Source organism: Solanum stenotomum, chromosome 2, assembly GCF_019186545.1.
Source record: "Solanum stenotomum isolate F172 chromosome 2, ASM1918654v1, whole genome shotgun sequence".
Lineage (NCBI taxonomy): Eukaryota > Viridiplantae > Streptophyta > Magnoliopsida > Solanales > Solanaceae > Solanum > Solanum stenotomum.
The window spans coordinates 33,769,540-33,785,932 of NC_064283.1; the positions used below are offsets into that span (position 1 = coordinate 33,769,540).

At 35.4% G+C, this 16,393-nt stretch overlaps 2 protein-coding genes across 2 annotated transcripts; both read right to left on the reverse strand.

The window, feature by feature from the left end:
* Positions 1–5,540: 5,540 nt before the first annotated feature.
* Positions 5,541–6,008, reverse strand: LOC125855921 (secreted RxLR effector protein 161-like). The gene has a single exon (XM_049535568.1). The coding sequence runs from the start codon at positions 6,006–6,008 to the stop codon at positions 5,541–5,543; it is 468 nt and encodes a 155-aa protein (XP_049391525.1).
* Positions 6,009–9,470: 3,462 nt separating this feature from the next.
* On the reverse strand, positions 9,471–10,341 carry LOC125855922 (uncharacterized). The gene is made up of 2 exons (XM_049535569.1): positions 10,010–10,341; positions 9,471–9,924 (listed from the first exon to the last, which is right to left on the reverse strand). The coding sequence occupies exons 1-2, from the start codon at positions 10,339–10,341 to the stop codon at positions 9,471–9,473; spliced, it is 786 nt and encodes a 261-aa protein (XP_049391526.1).
* Positions 10,342–16,393: the final 6,052 nt, after the last annotated feature.

A 16,393-nucleotide genomic window follows, 5' to 3' on the forward strand; every position in this document is an offset into this window, starting at 1 on the left:
TAGTTATGTTTTGACTATGAGGGTGAGCCCGATAGTTTGTCTTGGCCCCCGCTAAGTACCCACGTTTAGAGGTGGTGTTGGACAAGTTGTGTATTATGCTTGAGCTTGACTCATCTATGGTATTTATGTATCATTCCTTTTTTTTCTCTTGCTCCCTTAGTCCCGATTTCCCCCTTGATTATGCTTATCGCTTACGGTCATTTTAATTGCTTCCGCGACCAAGGATGTGTAATGATATGCTATGAGGCTTGTTTGGGGTTCCTTCGGGTTCCCCATTCGCCGGCCACGTCTAGGCCCTAGGCTTGGGTCGTGACAAATGTGTATCGTTGGGTTGACCTAGGGTAGACATTGCCCCTCCTTACTAAGCGGATTACCCTAAAAATGCTTAGTTTACCCTGGGAATCTATGGGAAATTTAGAAAAGAGAAGAACCCCAAAAATTGTTGGCAGGAGTTCTGTTTCAGTCGGGGCCACTGGTGCGGGACTCTTCCTGCCAAGGTGAGGCCGCCAACGCGGGATTTCTCCCGCCAGAGCTGGACAGGGAGAGACAAATCTCAGCCCTGTCTCCTCTATTTTCCCCTTAGTCACATAAAGACCCCGAATCGGGTATGAGTAATCCCTATAGTTCAACCAGTGATCAGCAATAGAATAGTAAGTTATAAACCATAGGATTTTATATTAATAGGGAAAAATCAGCTAGAAACAAGCATCCATGTGCTTACAAAAATGTTAGGAAAGCAAAAAGGGAAATGAAATATTTTGCATTACATGCCCATAAAGACAAAAACCAAATCAGGGTCCTTGGGAATGGGAAATGTCGCTCTGGGACCCATGTCCTCGGGGGCTGTCTCACCAGCCCAAGCGTCATTCAACCAAGGAAAGTCCCAAAAATCCTTCGGCCTGAGTCTGGGAAGCTCTTGCTGGGGCGACACAAGAAAAGATGACCTTCAGAGTCTTCCACATTCGGCCCAATAGGCGATCCCTAGCCAAATTTTTCTTCCTCTCCCATCGCAGCTGGCGATGGAGCATCTACAACTCAAGGGTGGTGAAAGTTGGAATAGACATCGAGGAACTACTCGGAAACCCCCAAGTTTCCTCTGGACGACTACCAAGTCCTCCTCCACATATGCACCAGAGAGTGGGGGCTGGGATTGGGTGAGAAGAGTGTCGTCACCTGCGCCATCGTCTCCTCCCTCATCATCCGCCTCCATAGTCACCTGCCTGTTGCTGGCCCTGTCTGTTCTCCTCCTCTTGCTCCTGGAGGTAGAACCCCGCCTAATCAAAAGAAGGTGAAAGGGATGGGTCCATGGGGAGTACCTCGTTAGTGTCCAGGACTGGAATTCTCGCCCGCTAGCATAACGCAGTCACCAATCCAGGTAGGAAGAACGCCTTTTTATAGCCTTGATAGAACACCTTCCATTCAGAAATGATCTGTGCCCTCACGTTTAGTCCTATGCCCTGCATCGCGCACTCCACCACCAAAGCCCGAGGAAATGTCACGTCGGTGCGGTTGCTCGACGGGTGGATCCTCTTGGTAAGCAAGTGTAGCCACCTTTTAGCATCCGGTGACCAATCAGTGCTAATGATGCCCTATGTAGTAGCCAGTAAACTATGTCCCGGAGCGTAGGCTCCACCAGTGTATCCCTCAACTAGCCTAAGTCTATCTCCCTCAACTTAATGTGGTACTCCATGTTGGGAACCTCAGGCACCTCGAGCACGTCATTAATGGGTGGATAGTTCAAGGGGATGTCGACTCTCCGGATGCAGATGGTAGGGTGAGGATCGTCACACCGAACATTAGGTAGGACGACATAGAACTCCCTTACACAGGTGGAACGCACAACAGGGGGAGCCTCTATTAGTGGAGCCCAACAAAACTCCATTAGCCGAGCATAAAAGGTAGACACCTTCTTCTCCAAGTTCAACAAATGGAAACCCCTCTCGCAACAAAACTTAGTGTTCCGGTGGTCATGGTACCGTTCCCGACTAGCGGCATCAGAGAACCGGACTAAAGCAAGATTTGCTTCGTTGACTCTAACCATTTAGAGAAGCCTGCAAAAATTGAAGGGTATATGTTAGAACTCAATAGGATTAGACAGTATCTGGGTTAACAGAAAAGGATATTTTCCAAGCCTTACAAGGACCAGGCCACTATTTCGCCAGGTCCTGCCACAACAGCCAGAATCACGCCAGATCAGGATAATGGAGGCTGCCACAATGAGAGCGGCCTTCATCTAGGACGAACTCCAGGCGCGATCATGGCGCCTCTTTGTTCCAAAACCCACATTTTCAACAGAATTTCAGCAGATCATAGTCTATAAAGTATCCTAGTACCTAAATATACTATCATTTTAGCCAAATAACCCCTAAATGATGTCCAAATCTAAGTTTTATACCAAGAGGAGCTTTCAACTTCCCCAACCCTTTTGGAACCATCTTGACCGTATTTTCGCAAAATCCTTATGCCCAAAACGTTGTGGAGATGTTGGGGACATAAGGGAAGTGTCCATTCTATGTTGTTCTAACTATCAAGCAACCTATGTTCATTTTCGGAAACTACCCAAAAAACCTATTCTTATCAATCGTTTAATGTCATGCAAGCGTAGTTAAGTAAGTGATGAAGTAAAGACAGTGAGGATCAAGAACATTACCTTGATTTCAATGTTTGGAGTGAAGTGGTTGAGATAATTTTGGGAGTTTTGAAGATGGAGAGGAGGAAATGAGGATACCATTCCCCTTTCCTTCCCTTTCCTGTTTCTGATCTGCCACTACAGCAGGAGATGCCTCACCCTAGCGATACCGCCTCAGCAGGGAGTCTGCCGTTCTAGCAATGCCAGACTGTGTAAATTGGACGCGTTCATTTCTCCATGTGTGGCCTCCTTTGATTAATCGGTTCGTTGTAGTATATAACCCTTCCGGGGTTAAGATTTGAAAAATCTTCATCCTCTGTGTTTTCGTAGTGGTTCGATCTGCCAGTTGGGAGGTACTCCGAAAGGAACTCTAGGTTATCCCTTCTCTAGCATGAGCAGGTAGATAGCTTGCGAATTCTTGGTCAAATCCACCGTCACGAGGTAGAAAATAAGAATCGAAGCCATAATTCTGTGCAACTTCTTGGCACCCAGGTAGGCTAGGTTTATTTAATTGAGTAGTTATAAATCTATTATTCACTGCGTGGTCTATTGAAATTGACGATAGAATTCTTGCATAGGTTTTCATGCACCAAAACAAGATGTTTGTACTTGTACCTTAGGTATTCAATAATACGTAACCCGTAGGAGAAATCCTTAGTAGATGAACGAGGGGTAGGTGATGGTTGTGATTTCATGTTGGTGTGATGTATGTTAGTATTTACTTCATTTTAATACATGTATGTATGTGAATGTTGCATTATTGATCACACTAATCGTAAATGAGTATAAATGAAGAATTGTATGCCATGAATCAACACTTGATTGTATGATTATGATAATGTACATTGTGATTGTGATTGTGGCTTGTTGAATGGATCAGGTGTTACATACTAACACACTAACTTGGATCGGGTGCCTCGTTCTGGTTCATATATGGGATCGGGTGTCACGTCCGACAAACTAAGTTAGATCTTGTATCACGTCCCAGTACACTAACTGTTTGGGTATGGGTTCCATGAGAGGACCATTGACTTGTTATATATGCGTAATTACTTGATAATGATAATGTGGAATTGGACATGTTTCCTGAAATGGTTAATGGATTGTAAATTATGTTCTTATATGTGGGGTTTGCGATGTTGTAAGTTATTTGGTGATATCTGTTGTGTAATAGATGGTGAATAGTAGAGTCCCAAATCGAGTTGTAGTATGGCAAGGGGGAACTAAGGGTCCCGGTGCTATATTGTTATTCAAAATGTGGTTATAGGTATTATTGCTAAGGATCGGGGTGGTGTTTAGTGGTAGTGTTATGGTTAGGGTTTTTCCCTAGAGAGGGATTAGCATAGAGACCGTTAATAAGCTCAATAGGAAGTACTATGGAGTCGGGGTTAAATGGTGATGTGGAAGGAGTAAGGGGTTAGAGTCAAGTGTGCTAGCGAAATTCAAGTATTCGATTTGGTAAGGACAGTAAATATAAAGGTGGAGGAATGAATAGTCTTATTGCATGTTCAGCTAGTTTATTTCTTATATTATGTGGTGGGTATCCGGGTTTACCGATGATGCCTACTAGTACCTGTGGTTGTACTAATACTACTCTTGCTATGCCTTTTTGGCATAGTCTGGATGTAGGTTCGGTAATGTTTCGTAGGCGAAGACGAAGGAAATCTCCAACAGCTTCTACTGTTCTTCCATGTGGTGGGAGATGTGTCATTTACACATTTCTATGTACTGTACTCTTAGTAGCTCTTGTACCTGTTTAGACTATATCCCTGGGGTGTTAATTACTTTACAAGTCCTAACTGGAATTGTATTTAAAAGCTCTTATTTATAAATTACTCACTTTTCTTTTATTCGCCAGTTTTAACTTAATCTTCCACATGTTTAATTATTGGAAATCGAGGGTTCTCCTACTTTGGTGTTAGAGTAGGTGCCCGCATGGTCCGATGGGTTGGATTGTGACTTTTACACACCTACTCTATTTAATATCTCAGCCTATTTTCGCTCTATATTTTTATTATTATTATTATTTTGGAATAAATTTTGTGAATTATATAAATTTAATTCAAGTAGGTCATATGAATCGGGAAAGAAATACGAGTCTTTGTTAGTGTTAAATAAAGGCCAAACCCATTGGTGGTCCCCTAAAGTTGGCACTAAGTTTCACTTAGACACTTTAACTGGGTGATGTTCATTTTAGACATCTCTTGTAGGGTCCCATTGTGTCATTTTGACACTTTTTGCTGACATGTCAAAGTGAGTGTGATACACTCAACAATAGAGCATGAAAGACTCATGTTTTGAAACTATAGAATAAGAAGAAGAAAGTAGAGAGAAGAGAAGACTTATTATTTCTCTTGAGGGGTGATTTTACAATGAAGAGGACCCCTCTATTTATAGGGGATATCTAACTTGGTCCCCAAGTAGGATTCCTAACCATATCCTAAAAGGACTCCATCTAATAGACATTCACTATAGTACAAATACTTTATAACACTCCCCCTGAATGTCTAATTCGTAAATGATGTGCCTTGTCAAAAACCTTACTAAAAACTTTAAGAAAAGAAAACCTCTAGTGAAGGAAAAGAGTACACATATCTATTAATACACATCTAGGCTGCCTCATTAAAAGCCTTACAAGGAAAACCCAGTGGGATAAAACCTCGTAAGGGAAAAAGAGTACATCACGTATTAACTCCCCCTAATGAGAACATCAATCCAGAGACTTGAATCTTTGCATTCCAAGCTTGTGCACCATCTTCTTGAAAGTTGTAGTTGGTAGAGATTTGGTGAATAGGTCAACCACATTGTCACTTAAATGAATCTGTTGAACATTTATATCACCATTCTTTTGGAGTTCATGTGTATAGAAAAGATTTGGTGAAATGTGCTTTGTTCTATCTCTTTTTATGAATCATCCCTTAGGTTGAGCTATGCATGCTGCATTATCTTCATATAAAGTGGTGGGTATTTTATCACATTCCAAACCATATTTTTCTCGAATGAGATTTATCATAGACCTTAACCACACACATTCTCTACTTGCTTCATGATTAGCTATTATCTCAACATGATTTGATGAAGTGGCTACGATGGACTGCTTTGTAGATCTCCAAGATATGGAAGTACCCCCACATATAAACACATAGCCTGTTTGGGATCGAGCTTTGTGTGGATCAGATAAATATCCTGCATCAGCATAACCAACAAGATTGGGGCTACAATTGTTAGAATAAAATAAGCCCATATCAGCTGTCCCTTTAAGATATCGCAAAATTTGTTTGATCCCATTCCAATGTCTCCTAGTAAGAGCAGAACTATACCTTGCTAACAAATTAACAACAAAAGCTATATGAGGCCTTGTAGTATTAGCAAGATACATTAGTGCACCAATTGCACTAAGATATGGTACTTCAGAACCAAGGATTTCCTCATCCTTTTATTGAGGTTGGAATGGATCCTTATTCACATCAAGTGAACGAACAACCATCAGAGTATTTAATGGATGCGCTTCATCCATACAAAATCTTTTCAACAATTTTTCTGTATAGGCAGATTGATGAACAAAAATACCATTTGTTAAATGATCAATTTGCAAACCAAGACATAATTTTGTCCTTCCAAGATCTTTCATCTCAAATTCGTTCTTTAAATAATCAATTGCCTTTTGAAGCTCTATTGTAGTTCCAATAAGATTTATGTCATCAACATAAATAGCAAGTACAACAAATTCTGATGTTTTTTCTTTATAAAGACACATGGACAAATTGCATCATTTGTACAACCTTTCTTAACTAAATACTCACTAAGATGGTTATACCACATGCGTCCAGATTGCTTCAAACCATATAATGATCTTTGTAATTTAATTGAATACATTTCCTGTGATTTTGAATTACATGATTTAGGCATCGTAAATCCTTCAGGAATTTTCATGTACATCTCATTATCATGTGATGCATAAAGGTAGGTTGTAACCACATCCATCAAATGCATTCCAAGTTTCTCATGGACTGTGAAACTAATGAGATAACACAATGTTATTGCATCCATAACGGGCGAGTATGTCTCTTCATAATCGACACCAAGCTTTTGTTAAAATTCTTGTGCCACAAGGCATGCTTTATACCTTTGCATTTCATTTTTCTCATTTCTTTTTCGCACAAAAATCCATTTACAGCCAACAGATTTAATACCATTAGGTGTTTGAACTATAGTTCCAAAAACTTCATGCTTGGCAAGTGAATTCAACTCTGATTGAATTGCTTCTTGCCATTTGGCCAATCATTTCTTTGTTGACATTCTATAACAGATTGAGGTTCAAGATCCTCAGTATCTTGCATGATTTTTGTTGCAACATTATATGCAAAGATATAATCAACCACTATTTCTAATCGATTCAGATTAGTTTCAACATCTCTTAAATTTATGGATAGTTAATTATTTCCTTGAGTTTCAAGTTCATTTATTCCTTCATGTATATCAGAATTATTCAAATTTTGAACTTCCATTTGAGATTCTTTCATTGTGTCATCTTGGCATTTAATCTTTCTTTTTCTAGGATTTTGATCCTTAGAACCCAATGGTTTACCATACTTTAGGCGTGCTTTTGACTCATTAGCTATGACACTAGTGGATGGTCCTATAGGGACATCAATTCGAATTGGGACATTCTCTGTAGGAATATGTGATTTAGTAATCCTTTTCAAATCTATAAATACATCTGGCATTTGATTTGCAATTTTCTGCAGATGAATAATCTTTTGTACTTCTTTCTCACAAATAGAAGAATATGGATCAAGATGAGACAATGATAAATTTTCCACAAAATTTCTCATTTTATTTCACTATTTTCTCCCCCTAATTTTGGAAAAACTGTCTCTTCAAATCGGAAATTTACAAATCGAGCAGTAAACATGTCCCCAGTCAATGGTTCAAGATAGCGAATAATGGAGGGTGATTCAAACCCAACATATATTCCTAACCTTCTTTGAGGGTCTATCTTAGTGCGGTTTGGTGGTGCCACAGGCACTTGTACAACACATCCAAAAATTCTTAGATGGGATATATTAGGTTCTTGACCCATAACCAATTGCTATAGAGAAAACTTATGATAATTTATCGGTCTGAGACAAATAAGTGTTGCAGCATGCAAAAGTGCATGTCCCCACATAGAAGTGGGCAAACCTAGTTTTCATAAGCAATGGTCTTGCTATTAACTGCAGACGTTTAATTAATGACTCAACGAGACCATTCTGAGTATGAACATGAGCAACAGGGTGTTCAACTCTTATCCCAATTGATAGAAAATAATCATTAAATGATTGGGACGAAAACTCTGCAACATTATCAAGGCGAATAGACTTAATTTGATAATTATAAAACTGTGCCCTTAATCTTATTATTTGTGCCAATAATTTTGCAAATCCCAAGTTACGAGATGACAATAGGTACACATGAGACCATCTAGAAGAAGCGTCTATTAGAACCATAAAGTATCTAAAAGACCCACTAGGTGGGTGAATAGATCCACAAATATCCCCATGTATACATTCCAAGAACGCAGGGGACTCAATCTCAATTGTCATTGGTGATGGTCTCACAATAACTTGCCTTGATAACAAGCAGTACAAGAAAATTCACCATTTAAAAGAATTTTTAGGTCCTTTAATGGATGCCCATTTGAATTTTCTATAATCCGTCTCATTATTGTAGACCCAGGATGTCCCAGACTATCATGCCAAAGTACAAAAGTAGTGGAATCAATAAACTTTTTATTTACTATAAAATGTGCCTCAATTGCACTAATATTTGTCTAATACAAGCTAGAAGATAATGCAGGGAACTTTTCTACATGTCTGCCCAGAGACATTCTTAGTGACACCAAGATATTCAAGATTTATTTCATCCATTGATTGTATATGATAACTATTTTCACGGATATCTTTAAAACTCAACAAGTTTCTTCGAGATTTGGGAGAAAATATAGCATTATTTAGGATGAGTTTAGTTCCCTTAGGCAAAATTACAGTGGCTTTTCCAAATCCCTCAATCATATTAGTACTACCAAAAATTGTAGTAACATTTATTTTGCCCATACTTAAATGAGAAAAATATTTCATATTTTTGAATATCGTATGTGTTGTACCAGAATCAATCAAGCAAATGTCTTCATATTTAGATAATATGTTTTTAGAATTATCCATATCTTCACATGAAATGACATACACAAAATAAACATATATAAATATTAGTGTTGTCAAAAGGCAACAATATATTTAATAATAATTAATGTAATAATCTAATAATTAAATATTAGTAGTTGAGCCTTAATTTATTTTTTCCTTCAAGTCAATAACGAGCCATTAGGGAAAAATAAAATAAAAATCATTATTTAATCCTTGTTAATAACAAACTGCATGTTTTTAGCATTAGATCAAGTTAAAGATCTAATATACCACAAACACATGATAAAGTTTAGTATTTGACTAACACTATCACATTAAAAACTGCCAACACATAATAGGATTGAACATTATTATAGTTATAACATTTGTTAGTCACTAAACATTTTTTATCTATAGCAATAACACCCAACTATTGGGTCAAGAACATTTTATATAACCTTGTTGATTTCAACTCACAATTCATTCGTTACTAGCTAGAATTATTCACACATTCACAAAATCATATAAATAAATCAATGAAAAATATATATTATCTAATTAAGATGGAACAAATTAATGAACTACAAGAATACAACTAAACTAATTTGAAATACTAATACTCATGTAAGCAACTATCATTACATGAAATTTATTAATAACTACTACCATAAAAAAAATCATTCTTCCATGTTCACAGAACCATCACCAATTAAGTGATCTATCTTTCCTTCAGGATGTGCGAAGAAATCTGCTACATCCAAGTGCGTGATGTCAACTTGATTTTCAGAGACAAAATTCGCTTCAGGATTTTTCTCTTTCTTCTTTAGCGATTCTTGATAAAGCTCAACCAAGTGTTTGGGAGTACGACAATCACATGCATAATGACCTCTTCCACCACATCGAAAACAACCTTCCCTAGTTGCTTCATGTTTCTCATCCTTTCTTTTTTCCTTTTGATTGTGATTTTTGTTTGATGAATGATTAACACTAGGAAAATAATTACGTTCTTGACAATAATCACGACCACGTCGACGTCCACGTCCGCATCCACGACCACAATTAGGGCCTCGACCTTTTCCACGCCTAGCATGGTGGGCGTACGCCTCATTCACTTCAGGAAGTGGTTCAGATCTAGTATGCCGATTCTCATGAATTTTTTATTAATAAATCATTGTTTTACTCAACCACAAGAAAATGAGAAATTAGTTTAGAATACTTTTTGAAACCTTTCTCTCGATATTGTTGCTGCATGAGCACATTCGAGGCATGAAAAGTGGAGAACGTCTTGTCCATCATATCAATATCACTAACCGTTTCTCCACATAATTTCAACTGAGAAGTGATTCTGAACATGGCAGAATTATACTCATGTATAGACTTAAAGTCTTGTAGCCTTAGATGCATCCAATCATATCGTGCTTTTGGATGTATGACCATCTTCAAGTGGTCATATCTTTCTTTTAGGCTTTTCCACAAAACAAGTGGATCCTTAACTGTGAGATATTCGATTTTTAGAATCTTGTCAAGATGATAACGCAAGAATATCATTGCCCGCGCACAGTTCTACTTTGATGCCATATTTTCTTTTTTTATGGTGTCTGCAAGACCCATTGCATCAAGGTGGATTTCAACATCCAACACCCATGAAGGGTAGTTCTTTCCCGAACTATGAAGGGAAATGAACTCTAGTTTCGTAAGATTGACCATTAAAATTACAAGAAAAAGAATAAATAATACCTTATTAATTCTTCAGACTTAACCTTCACTTTTTGAGACGGTAGAGTCTCGTGCTGATAACGTGTTATGAAACTATAGAATAAGAAGAAGAAAGTAGAGAGAAGATAAGACTTATTATTTCTCTTGAGGGGTGATTTTACAATGAAGAGGACCCCTCTATTTATAGGGGAAATCTAACATGCTCCCCAAGTAGGATTCCTAACCATATCCTAAAAGGACTCCACATAACAGACATTCACTATAATACAAATACTTTATAACAATTTAGCTATTTTTATTTTATTTTCTCTTCTTCTTCTCCATTTTTCCAGCTACCATCTCCCACCATTTTTTGAAGCTTAAACTCCTTCAATGGAGGTCAATTTTTTTATACTCAAATCCATTTTCAAGTCATTTTTCTTCTTCTTCTTCATTGTATTACTTTTCTAAATCTACAATCACCTCCCTCTACCTTTTTACCGGAAAAATGAATACTAACACTCATATTTCATATTTATTCTCTTTCATTCTTCCTTTCCCTCTTTTCTTCCCACAAAACAACACTAAAAGGAGAGAAAAAAAAAGAGGTCTCAAACAATTTAAAAAGTTGATTAAAAAAAATTGTTGGGTGTAGTAGAGAAGACAACTACCTTCGGGGAGAGGGGGGGGGGGGNTTTATTTTATTTACTAAATAGATTTTAAAATTATTTTTAACTTAAAATTACACATGTAATCATTTAATTGGTTGTTTTCCATGTCATCAACGAGTGTATTACACTCTCCTTAAACTTTTTGCTTATTGTAAAAAAAGTGTCAAAATGACATAGAGGGACCCTATATAAGGTGTCTAAAATGAACATCGCCCAGTTGAGGTGTCTAAGTGAAACTTGGTGCCAACTTTAGGGGGCAACCGATGGGTTTGGCCTTAAGTAAATGGTGTTATTTACCATAATTTAAATCTATTTTTCACCCATATTGTGACCAATTTGAATTTAAATAAAATTAATTAGTTGTATTGATTATCCACTTGAATTACTAAATAGGACTTAGGAGTAATATTTTCTAGGGTCAAATACTGAGAATCTTTTTAATCTATCCTTTTATCTGCCGATTTAAAAATACAACTATATGAAATTAGAATACAAGGATCAAGAGTTGACTAATTAATGAAGTAAGAGATAATGGTAAAAATAATAATACTAGATGTATTATTTTCTTTTGAGCTTTTTGCTTGAACGATTACATAATGCGTTTTCTATCTAATCTATCATCAATTATATTTATCGAAACACATCTCGAAACTAATGTGTCAGATATGGCCATGTGGATAAAATTTTATGAGTAAATTAAGTTGTCACACATTTGTTTCCGGTTGTATTAAAATACTTGGTTTAATCATATTTGAATTCAACATGTATTTTGATAAATAATTGATGAGATAGTTCAAATCAGAAATACAGACAGACACCTAATAGTTTAGGTACAAATTTCACAAAAATAATGTTACTTCAAATATGTTTTTGATCGTCAATTCCTTTATTTGATAATGGAATAATAGTGTATCTAGGGGCGGAGTAAATTTAGGGTCAGGATGAACCCCATTCGAACGAAAAATTATGTTATTTATATATAGATAAAAATATTTTTTAATGTATATATAGACATATAGTATAGTAGACGTTGAACTTCCTTTGACTAGATTGCGTATTTACTGCTTCAAATATTAAATTTCCTTAATGAAAATCTTAGCTCCGCTACTGAGCGTATCACATGCACCCTAGAATAGAAAATGCAGTAGGGTTTTGAATCTTATGAAGAAATAATTCAATAAATACTCACATCCATAGCACACAAAATCACACTTGAATTAGTTTCTATCTCTACAAAATATGATGGGGTTCTTCTACAACCATTTATTTCTGGTCATTTTCATACTTCTCATGGTTGCAACCAATAAAGGTACTTACCCTTTTGAAATTATGAATACATGATTTAATATTAATAATTTTTCACATATATATTATGTTCTACATCAAATGGGACTTGACTTTAATATCATGCTGAATTAAGATCTGACCTTAGTTCACACCTTAAAAGATGGTTAAAAAGGAGAAGAATTATCCAAATCTTATTAGAAATCCATAGTTCTCGTCTTTCAGCGATGAGAAATTCATTCCATTCATCAATATATATTACATGAACCTCTTCATCTAAAAAGATGTTAATTATTTGTAATATATTATTTTAATTTGTGTCAATTTTTTTTAAAACATATGATAATGAGCAGAGATTTGCGTTAAGACAATAAATTGGTTCCAAGTTCCTAGCCAACATGTAGCCCTATGTCCAGATTTTTGCAACGATGTTTGTCATTACTATGAAGGCGGTGTCAGTGGGGAGTGCTTTGTCTATTAGTGCTATTGCACCATTGCTTGTTAACACATGTAGGAGGCTTACACAACGGGCTATTAGATCAGTTGGTAGAGCGTCCCTTATCAAATGGTTGTCATGCTAATTAGAAGCAAAAATAAGCTGTTAGCTTTATTTAATTTCTATTTACATTCCATGTATGTTCTTTAGTTTGATAAGTCAAACTGATAATAGATAAATCGAACAAAACCGATCGATGGTGTGAAACTTTTTAGAGAAATTATGTAGCTAGCCTGACCCTAAATAAATAATAATATTATACCTTGTTAAGAGTATTTTTATATTGTTTTGTTTCAATAATTTCTATCACGGCTAACGATTTTATAAAGTGAATACGAAGATTGTGGAGTGACAATGTGGGGCCAATGTTAGTGCCTTTTCTCATTTACAGATCGGTTTGTTGTCAGTTTTGGAGACGCATAAACAAAAAATTAGACTGCAGTGTGCTTTGGTAATCTTAAGTACTCATATGATTTGGATGGCACACAATTTATTAATCTATATACAAGTCTATAAAGTGACGAGTCATGTATATGTAGAACTTAATTAGTTCGAAAGGGAGATGGTTAGGTAGGAGCAGATTATTAATTCTATATTGGTAAGAGTATAAAAAAAACATACATATTATAAGATGTAAAAATATTTTCAATAATCTAAGGCCTCTTTAAGAAAAATCCTGTGAACTCAACTAAAGCAATTAATACCATATTATATGAAAAGTATTTTCAATTTATTAACCCCACATAAAGTGCCTCCCAAACAAGTGAACCTGTTTATATTTTTTAAATAATTAAGTTACAAATCTATACTCAAATAATAAAATAGCAAAATGTTCACCTTGTAATTCCCTCCTCAATCCCCTTCTCTTACACCTAACTTAAAAAAAAAGTAGAATCTGGGAGTACGATAGTGTGTACACAAATCTTACATCTATCTTGTGAAGACAATTATTAGAGAAAATGAAAATACCCATGCTTCATCACATCGTATAGGTATAGGATTTAAAATCTAGAGAGAATAAATTTATTCTCTTGCATATATTATAATTTCTTTTTCCCGACAACAATCAACCAACACCATAACAATTCTTATAATCTTCCCATAGGGAAAAAAATAAATTATCAAAGGTATCTACGATAAAAAGTGTTATAATAAGTCTCCAGTTCATTTTCCAGCTCAATTTCTCTCCTCAAATAAGTATTATGTCTTGTTATCAGTAAATCCACCACTCTAGTCTTGCCGCGTAATCTAGCATCTTGTATCGTAGCATTGATGTTTCTTAGATGATGTCTCAAATTCTCCAACTCCGTGCAAATCTCCCGCCTTCTATCACCGTCATCATTTGACAATGTCATTTTCACGATATATTAATTACTGGATAAAAACAAAAAAAATAAGAAAAAGATTAATTTTTGTAGTCAAATCTCTCTAAAACAACAATTAATTAGTACTACCAATTGTGATAATAATTGAAAATCACTACACTTACTACCTTTATATCGACACTTAATTCAAATACATTATGTTAGGATCAAATTTAATGAAATATTCAAATATAGTATATATATGACTCGATAGGCAAACGAAACAAACTCTAAGGAGTACATCTCTAGGATACAATCAACAATGACATTTGCGTGCATAGATATTTGACTATGCCTACTCATATTATTGATCACTAATTTTCCAAAACATTTAGCCAATTTAACCTGAAGAGACTGAAAAATATTTCTCCATATTGAACACACCCTTATATAGGAAGGAAAAAATAGTGGCGTTACTGCATGATATCAAGTATTTTTGTTACATGGGATAACTTCACTTACTTCAGAGACTTTCCTCACACTAACATTATTTGTAGTAGCTCGTATATGTGATTTAATCTACGATATTATGTGATTATCTATTTTGAGATATTACTCTTATAGATCAAATTTGATTGTATGCTTGAGGTAAATTAGTCAAGTTTGGTGATTTTTCAGGTTTTTAAAAATTGGATCTTTGCAAGAACTATGGTCAAACACAACACCAACTCCAACTCCAACTTTGAAATTTAAAATAAAGTGAATATTTTTTTGTATATATTTCATGTCAAAATACCCACTTGATATTATCCCACAAGTGAAATTGAGATGTATGTACAGATCTTTTGTGAAGACCATAAATAAAGAAATTACAGAAATTAAACTTAAAAAGACTTTAACATGCAATTAAATTTTATTCTCTTGTGCATATTATGTTCTCCCAATAATCAACATCATCATCAGAAAGTGGTACCATTTTCGTTGTTATTTAATAACTGGACCAAGAAAAATAGATTTTTCTTTATTTAATGTAGATAGATATCTCTATAACAGTCATTTTTATAACAACAATTCACAATAACAATCAAATTTTTTTGGAGCAGTTTTTTATGTTTTCTATAATAGCCCCCCAAAAAAGAGCACATAAACAATGCAAATATAGAGATATTTTACTGACCTATATAGAAACATTAATGTGAATAAATATAATAAGCAAAAGGAAATAATTAAACTAATTACCTCAGTGGGAGTGATGCTACTCTATGTAAAATGTGATGAAAACAAAATGATAAGACTTTGAGTGGGGTGATGCTACTCTATGTGAAATGTGATGAAAATGAAATGTTAAGAACTTGGGTATTTATAGAGGATTGTGATCCTAATTTCATATGATTTGTTAAAAAAATTGCCATAAAAAAACATGGAAAGTTAAGATATGGAAGGAACTTTATTATTTATCCTTTTATGCTTATAAAATTAGTAAGTTTGCCATAAAAAACTTGAAAATTTAAGATATGGAAGGAACTTAATTATTTATATTTTTTTGCTTATTGAAGTAGAAGGAACAAGATTGTAAAGACAAATTATATGAAGTTGGACATTTAAGATATGGAAAGTACTTAATTATTTATCCTTTTTTTCTTATAGAAGTAGAAGGAATGAGATGGTGAAGATAATTTATGTGAAGAAGACTTAAGAGTATGTTAGGTATGAAGGAAACTATTTTTCTACATTACTTATTTTTTATGTTTGGTAAGTAAGGAGAAAATATTATCCCAAAATTATTTAGATTTAAACTATGCAAATACTATAACCCTAGATCTGTATCCATGTCCAACGGTTGGGCCCAACCCAATGAAGTACCCAACCCCTGTCCCTAAAAATGACTTAAGAACTAACCCTAACCTTGAGACCCAATAGTTGCCCATTATTTGGTCGAGTCTCTAAGTTGGGATTGAATCTCAGGTTGGGGGTTGAGGATTGGATCATGGTTCAGGGTTGAATAATGGGTCAAGTTCAGGTCCCATGTCAGGGAAGGTCTCAGATCGGGCGTTAGATCCCGAATTAGGATTATGCTGGGTGGAATCTAGAGTCAGGTCCGAATTGTTGGACAAGTCTCGAATCGGGCAATCTCGAATTGAGTTTTAAAT